General features: G+C 36.4%; 1 protein-coding gene across 2 annotated transcripts in view; it reads right to left on the reverse strand.

The window, feature by feature from the left end:
• The window catches only part of SYT14 (synaptotagmin 14), a 216,597-nt gene that overhangs the window by 75,974 nt on the left and 127,245 nt on the right, over nt 1-13,378 (reverse strand). For both annotated transcript variants that reach the window (XM_045838675.1, XM_045838674.1), the window contains one exon: nt 3,151-3,422. In XM_045838675.1, the coding sequence (XP_045694631.1) occupies nt 3,151-3,422 (272 nt within the window). The remainder of the gene's footprint in view (nt 1-3,150; nt 3,423-13,378) is intronic.

The raw sequence follows: 13,378 nt of genomic DNA on the forward strand, positions 1-13,378 counted from the left end.
ACCTGGAATTGTCTCAAATTCCTGCCAGTGTAACTATCTGGAATGCAAATAGAGTTTCAGCTAGTTATGGACAGTGCCAAACCCAGGTCTCTGACCTTTCAAATATACCACCTGCCCCTTCAAGTCTTTTAATAAATCTCGAATGTTTTTCATTTTAAAATGTGGGTCAATGTTTTATTTTTCTAAATTTTTCTGAACTTTTACTTAGTATCTACTTACTATTAAGTAGTCACTACTGTTGACTACCAATCTTCTCTTTTTGCACTTTTCAAAAACACAACCTGAGTTTTAGCCAGGGACACAGTGTGTAGGGAAGACTATAATTCGAAACTTTCCTCTAGCTGGATGACCATGAGACTCAGCCTTGGTCAACAGGAGGCCCACAGAGGCTATGTATGGAACATACAAATCAGGCTTATAGAAGAAATTACTTGCCCTTCACTTTCTTTCTCTCCCACACTTCCCACAGAAGAGCAGGTCCTGAGATAGGATGTGCAGGTCAGTGTGGACTACGCACCATGTGGACCAGAACAACGCCCTAGGGATGACAGAGTGACAAAAAGAAGGCACTGGGCCCTGACTGATGTTGTAGAGCAAAGTCACCTACTCACCCTGGACATTCATTAGTGAAAGACAAGAAATCTTCTGTAAGTTTTACCCACTGTATTTGGCTCCTGGTTATAACAGCTTAACACCTACCCTAACTATTACACTTACTATGTGCCAAGCCCCTGTTCAGGTGGGAGGGATGCAGAAGAGAACCAGAGACACAAGTTTTTCACCTTATAAATATTACCCATCTATTTACCATGACTCACTCGGCAATATACATGGAAAGAAGAGGACAAATGATGAACACCTGGCAGAGTGAACAAAGTCTCAAAGTCTCATAGTGTTTTTTTAATACTATAGAATCCAATCAGAGTAAATGCATTCTTACTTTGTAAAAAAAAAAAATGTACAGTTTAGAGCAAAATGTTTTAATGCATGCCACTTCATAATGATAATTAAGGGTGAGTAATTACATGGCTTTGATATTTCAATTAAATATTTTCTAAAATAGTGTCATGACAGCTATGATTTTCCAGGCAATGAAAGTTTTGTAAAGTTGTATGTAGATAGCTCTGAGTTTCGTTTCTCTTGGTGTCTTCCTAACTTTTTTTCTTGGCATTCTGACAATTCTCACAAAACCAAGGGTTAAAAGAAGGGCACCTTTACAGATTAAATTAATATTTGTATTCTGCAATGGACAATTAAAAAATAATTCTTCCTTTCAAGGTCTCTTAAAGTTTTGATGGTCTTCAGCTAGCAAGAGGCCATCAACAGAGTTTATGAACTCCTTGCCAAGGGAGTCTTCCGAACCCTCACTGCCTTCCCAGTTCGGCAGTGTATAGGGGACGCTCTAGGAGAAAGAGGAAAGTAAAAATTTTGTATTGGATTAATATCCATTGAAGGGATAATGGGGAGTAAAATAAACTTAAAACCACAAGAGTGAATTTTGTACCAACATATGCTATTATCATCTAAATATTATGTAATGTGCTTTTGCTCTACTGTTTGAATACAGTCAATTCTGCTGTAGAAGACACAAAACCAAGCGGGGTGGTGGAGACTCGTAAGAAGTGTTAACACAGAGAGCAAATTAACAGCTTCTGCAATATGGGCAAAACTCACAGGCTGTGTTAACTATAGATAATAACAAAGGTAACTTCACAGAGATGGGCAGAATTCTGACAATGTGTTAAGTATAGACAGTAACAAAATTAATAACTTGTAGGATATGTTAAACACAGACAAGAATAAATAGAAAATATGATACAGCAAGTGAGTATTACCTATGAAAGGGGATGGAAAGCCCAAGCCATGACCATGTCGCCTCTAGGCTGACAGCTCTGTCACCCATGTGTTCCACTGAAGAAATGCAGATAGAACCTTTGCCTACTTAGCCCACTCACTGCCCAAGTTTCACTGGTGACCAGGAGTACTTGCCCCTGTATTGCTTCCATAAAATAAGTTACATGTTTCTAGCCCATGGTACCCCTGCTGCTATCTCAACTCTTGTCCTTGTTTCCACACATAACTGGGGGAAGCTGATGGAGCCAAAGAGCGAGGTGGGACATACGGTGTTACATGAAGCAGGATTTGCACAGTGCGGTCTTGCCGCCTGTACCACTGGCATCCTACCCCAAGTGGGTACCTGACCTCGCCTTCCTCCTTGTACTTCTTGTTTTGTATTTGAAATTTTGGCAGTAGATGAAAATTCACCCAGTAAGAACAACGACATACTACAGTTTCATAAAATGTTGTCTAGGACAGAAGTTGTAAAAACTTGTAATGCAAATAGAGTAAAAGTAAATACTATCTCACAAAACCTCTAGATAGCCCTGATAATTTTCATCTTTATAGAAATAATTAAAAAAAAAAAACCTTCTTCGAACATGGAAAGGCTTCAAACATGTAACAGCCTTATTATTTGGTGTCATTTTCACATTTTTGCTCCCAAAGAGAAAATAACTCGGGGATGGGTGGAGGCAGGCAGAGCAGGGAAATGGAAACATTTGTAATAGTGCCAACAACAACAAAAAAGAGTAAATAACTTAATACACAACCACTCAGCCACTCTGAATGCACTACGCCATGAATCCAAATGTTATCAGTAAAGCTGAGCATGACTTCTCTCTTCTCTATTCTATGATAGGAAAATGCAAAAATGTTATCTTATAAAATATTAATGGACAACTTACCACTAATAAAAAAATATCCAAAATAAAGTAATTTTTAAAAAGATACAAACAAATAAAAACCTCAGCATGAAAAAACAGGTAAATAATTCTAGAATAGCTTTATTTAAAAATGCTAAAAATTTTTTTAAATCTATGTTGAGGTTGAAACTTGGGGGAAGATAATTTTTCAGTATTTTGTGTATTGTTCTCTTTTTCAGCTACCCATTTTCTTTTGAGGGGGGAGCTGCAGTTTGGTTGGGACACCCCTAGTAAGCCAGCTGGATAAAGATCACATCTAGGATAGAAACTGGCATAATTAAGCCCCAAAGGACAAAATAGTGATAAAACCTTCTCACCATGAGGAGAAGCACAGGGTTATTATTCTCCAAATAACATCCACTTAAATGTTCTGTGTGCTTTTACTTACTTCAGGGCTCAGGACTGCAGTGCTGTCGCTTGGAACATCTTCTTCGCATCCTTTGTTATGAAAACTTTCTATTCCACGACCTGTGCTTCCTTCACTCGGGCACTTGCTATATGAGCATCTTGGACTGTTGCTGCAGTGGGAAAATTCACATTTACTGTCCCCAATTTCTGAGGGTGTACATGAGAGGTGGGGAGAACCACTGTCATCCTGATATGGTGGTGGCTGCAATTCATCCAGTGGGGGTGTTCTTCTCATTCTCTGAATGCAGTTTCCTGATAATGATCAAGAATCTGGTCACTGTTTCCAAGTAGCCTCAACATGCAGTACAGTGCACAATAACTGTAAATAACTTTTTAAAAAACTGATTAAAAATTTGTGGCAATGTAACTTTTTGATTTTATTGTTCTCTAGTTCAGATGCAGAAATAAGCTAATCTGGTTTCCCACTCCTCTCCTCCTGCACAGTAATATCAGGAAAAATAAAATATACTCTCATATATTAATACTGAGATCCTGTTATATGGCATAAAAAATGGGAGAGTGTTTATTCATTTAGTTCTTTCAAAACAATCCTGAAGCATACACACTTCTTCTACTCCCTTATGATCTGTGGCCTCTTTAGCCACAGTAAGGAAAAATATTGTAGGTAGAACACATGTAAAAACTTCACTTATCTTCTTCAATTACTGAGATGAACTGAAACTACCATTCAGCTTAAAGGTCAGAAACTATTTCCCATGTCTATCCTAGATCCAGAACCCCAAAAGGAGGTGCACTGTGGATAGAGGCCTAACCCCCATGGACCAGCAGACACTGAAGGCTGCACTGCATCCCAGTCCCGCTCCGCTGTCATCGCAGCAGGAGGCCACTCCAGTGGGGTGGGGGGGCCCGCTCTAGTCTGGCCTATACGCCATTGAAAGTGTGGCTCCACCTCGTCTATAGCAGGTCTCTCCACCCCTAGCAGTTCATCTGAAAACACATTTTCTTTCACTCTTTATGTTATCCTGTAACTTTTTATATTAATTATTTCTTAATGGCTGAGAATAAACATGTCTGTGAATGGGACAGAGGTGGGGGCAGCAGGGGGAAGTAAGGAAACAGAGTTCAGTTTACAACTTAAGAACAGCGAAGCACGTGTAGATAAACCCTGAATGCAGTATCATACTACATGTAAACCCTGCTCAGTTTTTCTTTTAATGGACTGTGAATCTCCTTTCTCAAAAGGGACCCTGGAGAAAACTGTTTGTATTATAATTCCTATGAAGGAGTTCAGTTCAGATGTTCAAATAGGTCTTCTGCTCTTCTCAGATAGAAAAACTTTACATTCGAACTATAAAACTTATTTTTAAATTATTACAATGCCTGGTTCAAATGAAAAATATTCATTTGTATTAACTTAGCACAAACTTATACATTTGCTCAGAAGCCCTAAATTTGGAAAAAGAGAACTAAATGCCACACCTAGTGAGTATAACATACTAACTTCAGTTTATTAAACATGAGCAAGAAGTAGAAAAGTTATCAAATTAATACAGTTGAAGCTAGATTTGAGGAGATAGGATGGGTTAAACAGATATACTGCAAGCAGTTGCCAATAAAACACAATATCCCAGATTTCAAGGTGGAGCTTCCAGAAAAGCTTTTGTCTTCCTGACAAAAGCAAGCAGACTCAACTGGCATGCCCTTTCACCCAGTGGCCCTTCCCCTTCCCCCTGCCTGGAGGTGCAGCAGCCATCCCATAACCATAAAGGAACACGCAGGAGAATGAAAGCTTAGGATGGAGAAGCAGAAAAATAGAGTCTGAGTACCTGAGACAACCCTAAATACCTATCTCCAAATTTCTTGATGCTTAAGACAAATAAATCCCTACTTGTTTTTTTTAATAACAAAGTAACAAAAAAATCAGAGTTGGATTTAATGTTGTTTCCACATATATTCTCTACCAATAGTTTTGAAATCATTAGAATTTACTGCAACATAAAGTCAATTAAAAATTTCCTAGTGCAGTGGTTCTAGGAGTCAGCATACCATCTTTTCATTTACTGTTCTTTTTTTTTTTTTTAAAGAGAGGTGATCTTTCCCAGAAGTCTCTCAGCATATTACCCACATATCTCACTAGACAGAACTGGGTCACATGTCTAGTTCTAAACCCACCTTTAATAGGGGTAATGGGATTGCTGTAATTGGCTTCGATTAATCAGAAGCCATTAAATTAAAGCTGCGATGGGGTCAATTTCACTGTTCATATCTATTTGGAAAAAAGTAGATGCCACTGACCCAGAAACAAAGAAAGAAGACTCATAAGTAAAATTAAAAAAGAAAGAGAAGCTATTACAACTGGCACCATAAATACCAAGATTCATAAAACACTACTATGAACAATTAAATGACAACAAATTGGAGCTAGAAGAAATGGGTAAATTTCTAGAAACATACAATCTACCAAGACTGAATCAGGAAGAAATAAAAAAATCTAAACAAACAGTTACTAGTAAGAAGACTGAATCAGGAATAAAAAACATGCCAACACACAAAGTCCAGGACCAGATGGCTTCATTGGTAAATTCCACCAAACACGTAAAAAGTATTTAGTAACAATCCTTCTCAAATTATAACAAGAAGAAGAAAGAAGGAAGAAGAAGAAAGAAAGAAAGAAAGAAAGAAAAAGAAAGAAAGAAAGAAAGAAAAAGAAAAAGAAAAAGAAAGAAGGAAGGAAGAAAGTAGAAGAAGGAAGAGGAGGAGGAGAAACAATGACAACTTACAAGTTCATTTTACTAGACCAGCATTACCATGATACCAAAGCCAGATGAGAACATTACAAGAAAAGAAAATTACAGGCCAGTATCTCTGCAAAATCTTCGATAAAATATAAGCAAGCCAAATTTCAATAATACATTAAAAAATTAGAAACCACAATCAAGGGGGATTTATTCCAGGGGTGCAAAGATGGTTTAACATCCACAATCAATCAGCATGATACATCATATTATCAAGATGAAGGATAAAAATCATATAATCATCTCAAGAGATGCAAAAAAGCATTTGGCAAAATTCATCATCCAGTCATGGTAACAACTCTAAAAAAAAGATACTAGGTACAGAGGAAAAGCACATCAACATTATAAAGGCCATATATGAAAACCCATAGCTGATACCACACTCAGTGTTAAAAAGCTGAAAGCTTCTCCTCAAAGATGGGGAACAACTCAAGGAAACTGACTCTCACTACTTTTATTCATCATAATACTGGAGTCTTAGCCAGAACAATGAGACAAGGAAAAAAACAAGGCACTAAATTGGAAAGGAAGAAATAAAACTGTCTCTATTTGCAGATAATAAGATATTATATATGGAAAACCCTAAAGACTCCACCACACACACAAAAAATTATTAGAACCAATCAATGAATTCAGTAAAGTTACAGAATACAAAAATCAATATAAAAATTGATTACATTTTTATACACTTTAAGAAAAAAAACTTTTTAAAATCCCATTTATAATTGCAACAACAAAAATACCTAGAAATAAATTTAATCAAAGGGGGGCGGACATCAAAGACCTATATACTAAAAACTAAAAGACAATAAAAAAAGAAATGGAAAATAATACTAATAAGTGGAAAGATATTTCATGCTCATGGGTTAGAAAACATTAATATTGCTAAAATGTTCACACTACCCAAACCAATCTACAGATTCCATGCAATCACTATCAAAATTCCAAAGGCATTTTTCACAGAAATAGAAAAAACAATCTAAAATTTGTATGGAGCCACAGAAGACTTGAAATAATCAAAGAAAATCTTGAAAAAGAACAAAGTCAGAAGTATCACATTTCTCAATTTCAAACTATATTTAAAAGCTATAGTAATCAAAACAGTATGGCACAGGCATAAAAAGACACACAAATCAACACAACAGAATGGAGAGCCTAGAAACAAATCCACATATATATGGTTCACACGACAAAGGAGCCGAGAATACACAATGCAGAACTACAGTCTTTTTAATAAATGGTGTTGAGAAAGCTGGACAGCCATATGCAAAAGAATGGAACTCTACTACCACCTTATACAAGATACAAAAATTAATGTGAATTGGTTAAAGGACATCATACTTGTAGCAATAAAACTCTAGGAGAAAATACTGTCTTCACAATATTTTGCTGCAAAGGCAACAAAAGCAAAAACAAAGAAGTGAAATTACACCAAACTAAAAAGCTTTTGCAGAGCAATGGAAACCATCAACAAAACGAAAAGGTGTCTTACTGGATGTGAGAAAATACTTGCAAATCATATATACCGGGTAACAGGTTATATCCAAAATATACAAAGAATTTATACAACTCAATAGCAAAGAACACAATCTGATTTAAAAATAAAAGCTGAGAATCTGAATAGACATTTTTCCAAAGAAGACACCCAACTGGCCAACAGATACATGAAAATAAGATGTTCTACATCACTAATCATCAAGAAAATGCAGATCAAAACCACAATGATTATCATCTCACTTAGAATGACTATTATTTAAAAACGATGAGAAGTCACACATGCTAGCTAAAATGTGGAGAACTCCTTGCGGTGGGAATGTAAACTGATAAAGCTCCTACAGAAAACAGTATGAAGACTTCTCTAAAAATAGTGCTACCATATATATGACCCAGCAATTCCACTTTGGGGTATTTATCCGAAGGGAATGAAACCACTATCTTGAAAAGATATCTGTACCCCCATGTTCATCCCACTATTATTTTTAATAGCCAAGAAATGGAAACAACCTAAGTGTCCAGGACAGATGAATAAGTAAAGAAAATGTAGCATACAAACACACACATAAAATAAATCATAAAAGAGAAAAATACTGCATGAGGTCACTTATATGTGAAATCTAAAATAAAAAAAAATTCAGCTCACAGAAACTGAGAACAGATTGGTAGGTGCCAGAGGCGGGGGTGGGAGATAAGAGAAATGGGAGAAGCTGGTCAAAAGGTACGAACTTCCAGTTACAAGGTAAGAAAGTCCTGGGCATATGAAGTACAGCACAGTGACTACAGTTAACAAAACTTGAAAGTTGCTAAGAGAGTAGATCTTAAAAGCTCTTATCAGAAGAAAAAAATTGTAACTGTGAGATGCCTGATGTGAACTAAACTTATTGTGCTAATCACTTGGCAACATGTACATATATTTCATAATCATTATGCTGTACCACTTTGGACTAATACAGTGATAGATATCAATTACATCTCAATAAAACTGGAAGAAGCAAAGTAAAAAAAAATGACTCACCACTTCCTTTACAAAAACATAAATGTAATTATGAGTATACAGATATATACACATAAAACAAAGGCAAAAAAAAAAAAAAGTAGATGCCCAAAGAATGTAGGCTACAGGAAGGAGGAACCTGAAGGATGGTGGCTAGAAAAGCCAACATGACCAAGTTCTTGCCTTTCTTATCCTTCAATCTGATAATAAAGTTTTCACTTTTATTAAAAATCTCTCTCGGTGACTCTTTTTCCTCAATAGCTGTTATACTGTAATAATCCTTTTCTGAACTTCCTTTTGATGCGAACAGCATAATATAATTTTTGTCTGGTAATAATGTTACACCGTGCTTCCTCTGGTTTATTATTATTATTTTTAAATCATATCCCTCTCTAGTTGCCTGCAAACTCAGGTATTTACAGAGCTGACCACCAGTCATCTAGCTCTTGTTTATATTGAGTGTAACTGTGCTCCAAAGACTAAGGTACAAGTCACTGAGAGAGGGCCACTGATATTCGAAGATGCTACGAAGGCTCTATGGGTAGACTTCCCTACTGTTTCTGGATTTGAGAGAAACAATTTTTTAAAGCTGTGAACTGGAATACGCAAATCATGTTAGAATATACAAATTATACATTACATACAGTAATATAACAATGTATATAATTATAATTACAAAAATAGTCAAAGATTTGAAAGTAATAATATATCCCTTTATTCTTTACTTTTACATTTTACTTTTCAAAGTGAAAAACACCCAAATGTACATGGAATAGGAATTCCATTAAAAAGACATTTTTTAGGAGGCCAGTATTATCCTAATTCCAAAATCAGGTTAAGACACAACAAAGAAAGAAAATTACAGGCCAATAACACTGATGAACATATACACTAATTCCTCAACAAAATATTGGCAATCTGGATCCAGCAATACATTAAAAGATTATACACCACAATCAAGTTGGATTCATCCCAGGGATGCAAGGATGGTACAATATTCTCAAATCAATAAATGTGATACACCACATAAACAAAATGAAAGACAAAAACCACATGATCATATCAACAGATGCTGAAAAAGCATTTGATAAAAACCAACAACCACTTACGATAAAAAAAAAAACACTCAGCAAAGTGAGAACAGAGGGAGCATACCTCAACATGATAAAGGCCATGTTATGTCAACATCAGACTCAATGGGCAAAAACTAAAAGCATTTCCCTTAATATCAGGAACAAGACAAGGGCGCCCACTTTCACCACTCTGACTCAGCATAGTATGGGAAGTTCTAGGCACAGAGATTAGAAAAGAATAATAAATAAAAGGCATCCAAACTGGAAAGAGGGGAGCAAAAAACTGTCATTTGCAGATGAAATGATAGTGTACACAGAAAACCCCATAGTCTCCACCAAAAAACTACTCAACATAATAAGTGAATTTGGCAAAGTAGTGGGATACAGAGTCACTATTCTGAAATTGATGGCATTTCTTGTACAACAACAAAAATTATCAGAAAGAGAAACTAAGAAAAAACCACTTTACTGTAACAACAAGAAAAATAAAGTACCTAGGAATAAATTTAACCAAGGATGTAAAAGAATTGCACTTGGAAAACTACAGAACACTGAAAAAATAAAATGAAGAAGATACAAATAAATGGAAGCACATACCATGTTCATGGACAGGAAAAATTAACATCATTAAAATGTCCATACTACCCAAAGCAATCTATAGATTCAACACAATTCCTACTAAAATACCAATGACCTATTTCACAGATCTAGAGCAAATATTCCAAAAATTTATATGGAACCAAAAAAGACCTCGAATAGCTTCAGCAATCCTGAAAAAGAAGTACAAAGTTAGAGGGATCACAATACCTGATATTAAACTATATTGCAAGGCCACTGTAATCAAGACAGTCTGGTACTGGCATAAGAACACAGACACTTAAATCAATGGAACAGAATAGAGGACCCAGAAATAAACCCGTGTCTCTATGGTCAATCAATATTCAACAAAAGGGGTGGCAGCATACAATGGAGTAAAAACAGTCTCTTCAATAGTGTTGGGAGAATTGGACTGGTACATGCAAAAAAATGAAACAAGACCACCAACTTACACCATACACAAAAATACACTCAAAATGGATAAAGGACTCAAACAGAAGTATGACACCATAAAAGTCCAGCAGAAAAACATAGGTAGTAATATTTCAGATATCCCACATAGCAATATTCTTGCTGATATATCTCCTAGGGCAAGGGTAATAAAGGAAAAAAATAAGCAAATGGGATTGTAGCAAATAAAAAAGTTTCTGCACAGCTAAAGAATACATCATCAAATTGAAAAGGCAATCAACACTATGGTTCCCTTTGTTTTTTTTTTGACAATGATGCATCGGACATGGGTTTAATTTCTAAATTATATAAAGAACTCATAGGACTCAATGCCAGGAAGACAAACAATCCAATTAAAAAATGGGCAATGGATTGGAATGGACACTTCTCCAAGGAGGACACAGAGATGGCCCATAGACCTATGAAAGGATGCTCAAGGTCACTAGCCATCAGAGAGATGCAAATTAAAACCACAATGCTGGCATTCTTTGAGAAATCACCTCACACCTGTCAGACAGCCATGATTAATAAATCAACAAACACCACGTGCTGGCGAGGATGTGGAGGAAAGGGAACCCTGGTGCACTGCTGGTGGGAATGCAGACTGGTGCAGCCACTGTGGAAACAATACGGAATCTCCTAAAAAAATTAAAAATGAAACTGCCTTTTGACTAAGCAATTCCACTGTTGGGGAATATACCCCTAGAATCCTGAAACACCAATTCAAAAGAACTTATGCACCCCTGTGTTCATAGCAATACTAGATATAACAGCCAAGTGCTGGAAACAGCCTACATGCCCATCAGTAGATGAACAGATTAAAAAACTGTGGTATATTTACACAATGCCATACATGCAGCAGAAAGAACAAGGAATTCCTACCCTTTGTGACATCACAGATGGAACTGGAAATTATTATGCTAAATGAAATAAGCTGGTCAGCAAATGACAAATACCAAATGACTTCACTTATAACTGGAATCTAATGAACAAAATAAATTAATGAGAAAAATAGAACAAGAGACATGAAACATAGTACAGACTGACAGCGGTAGGAGGGGAGGAGGGAGGCTGGGAATGGTGGAAGGAAGGGAAAGGGACTAGTCCAAGAACCTGTATGAATGACTCATGGACATGGGTAACGGAGAAGGGGACTGACTGTGGGAGAGTGGGGTGGGTGGGCGGAGGGGGCAAAAAGGAAAAATACTGGGACAACTGTAAAAGCATAAACAATAAAACATAAAGTAGAAAAAAAAGAGTAAAAGGAAAAGAAACAACTATGGAACTTTTACACAACGGAATACTATTGAGCTGTAAAAACGAAGAAAATTTTATACTTTGCAATCATATGTATAGACCTGGAGAACATCATGCCAAGTGAAATAAGCCAGTCAGAGAAAGACAAATACCGCATGTGGTATTCACTCATATGTGGCATCTAATGAACACACTGAACTCACAAGGAAAATAGAGACAGGGACAGGCTCATAGACGGAGAGCAGGATGACAGCTAGTGGGGTGAGGGGAAGTTAGGGAGCAGAGGGACTGAGCAAAAAGGAAAAAGGACTCGAACATGGACAACAGTGTGGTAGTTGCGGCGGGGAGGGGTTATAAGCAGACTAAATGGTAATCGAAAAAAAACTAAATAAAAAAAACTTTAAAAAAGAATTTTAAGGAACACATTACAGACATAGTTACAAAGTACCTCTGACAAAGTACTTACTAATTACCGAGAGTACCTCTACAACCGAGAAGCCCAGCAGCTACACCTCCTTGATGAGGAGATTGCAGTGAACATTATGACTAATGGGACAAACCACAATTGTACCTTGCCTCCTAAGATGCAATGAGAGGAATACAGCACCACTTCTGAGGTATTCCAGCTAGGGATGCATAACCTGAATATAATCATGAAAAAATCAGAAAAACTCAGATGTTCTAAAAACAAATCACCTGTAATCTTCAAACAAAGAAAGACTGAGAAGCTGTTCTAGACAGAAGGAGACTAAGGAGACACGACAACTAAATGCAAAGCGTGATTGTGAACAAGATCCTTTTGCTAACATGGACATTATCTGGACACCTGTTGACCATGAATGGGTTCTTGAGATTAGATAGTAATGACATATCAGTGTTAGTAATTTAATTTTGATTATTGTATTGTGGTTATTTAGGAGAATACTCTTGTTTGTAGAAAATACGCACTGAAGCATCTGGGGGATGATGAAGCAGCAGGTCAGTGGGCCACCTGCCATCAAATGGCTCAAGGAAGGTAAAAAGCACTCTGTAATATGTTTCCAACTTTTGTTAATTTAGAGAATGTGTTTTTTTAAATCTCCATAAAAAGACACCTTCATACTTTCTGAAAATAAATCTGAAAATCAGATAATACAGACGAATTCCTACAGAAACACAACCTATCAAAACAAACTCAAGGAGAAACAGAAAAATGATATATTATTACATCTGCTACAGAAATTGAATGCATATTTTAAAACCTTCCTAACAAAGAAAATTCCAGGCCCAGATGGCTTCACTGGTGAATTTACCATTTAAGGAAGAAACAGTCACAAGTCTAACACAAAATATTTCAGATAATACAAAAAAAGGAAACATTTCTGAAGTGATATTTACATAACCCTGACACCAGGGCCTATAAAATATTTTATAAGAATAAGCCAATCCCTCTTGTGAATACAGATATAAAAATTCTATACAAAGCATTAGCAAAGCAATTGATATAAAAATTCTATAGAGAGACTGCTTCCAGTCAAGATGGTGGCACAGGTAAATGCGGTACTTACCTCCTCCCACAACCACATCAAAAATTACAACTAAACT

Source organism: Phyllostomus hastatus, unplaced genomic scaffold (genome assembly GCF_019186645.2).
Source record: "Phyllostomus hastatus isolate PE091 unplaced genomic scaffold, TTU_PhHast_1.1 phas_contig_283, whole genome shotgun sequence".
In the NCBI taxonomy this organism is placed as follows: Eukaryota; Metazoa; Chordata; class Mammalia; order Chiroptera; family Phyllostomidae; genus Phyllostomus; species Phyllostomus hastatus.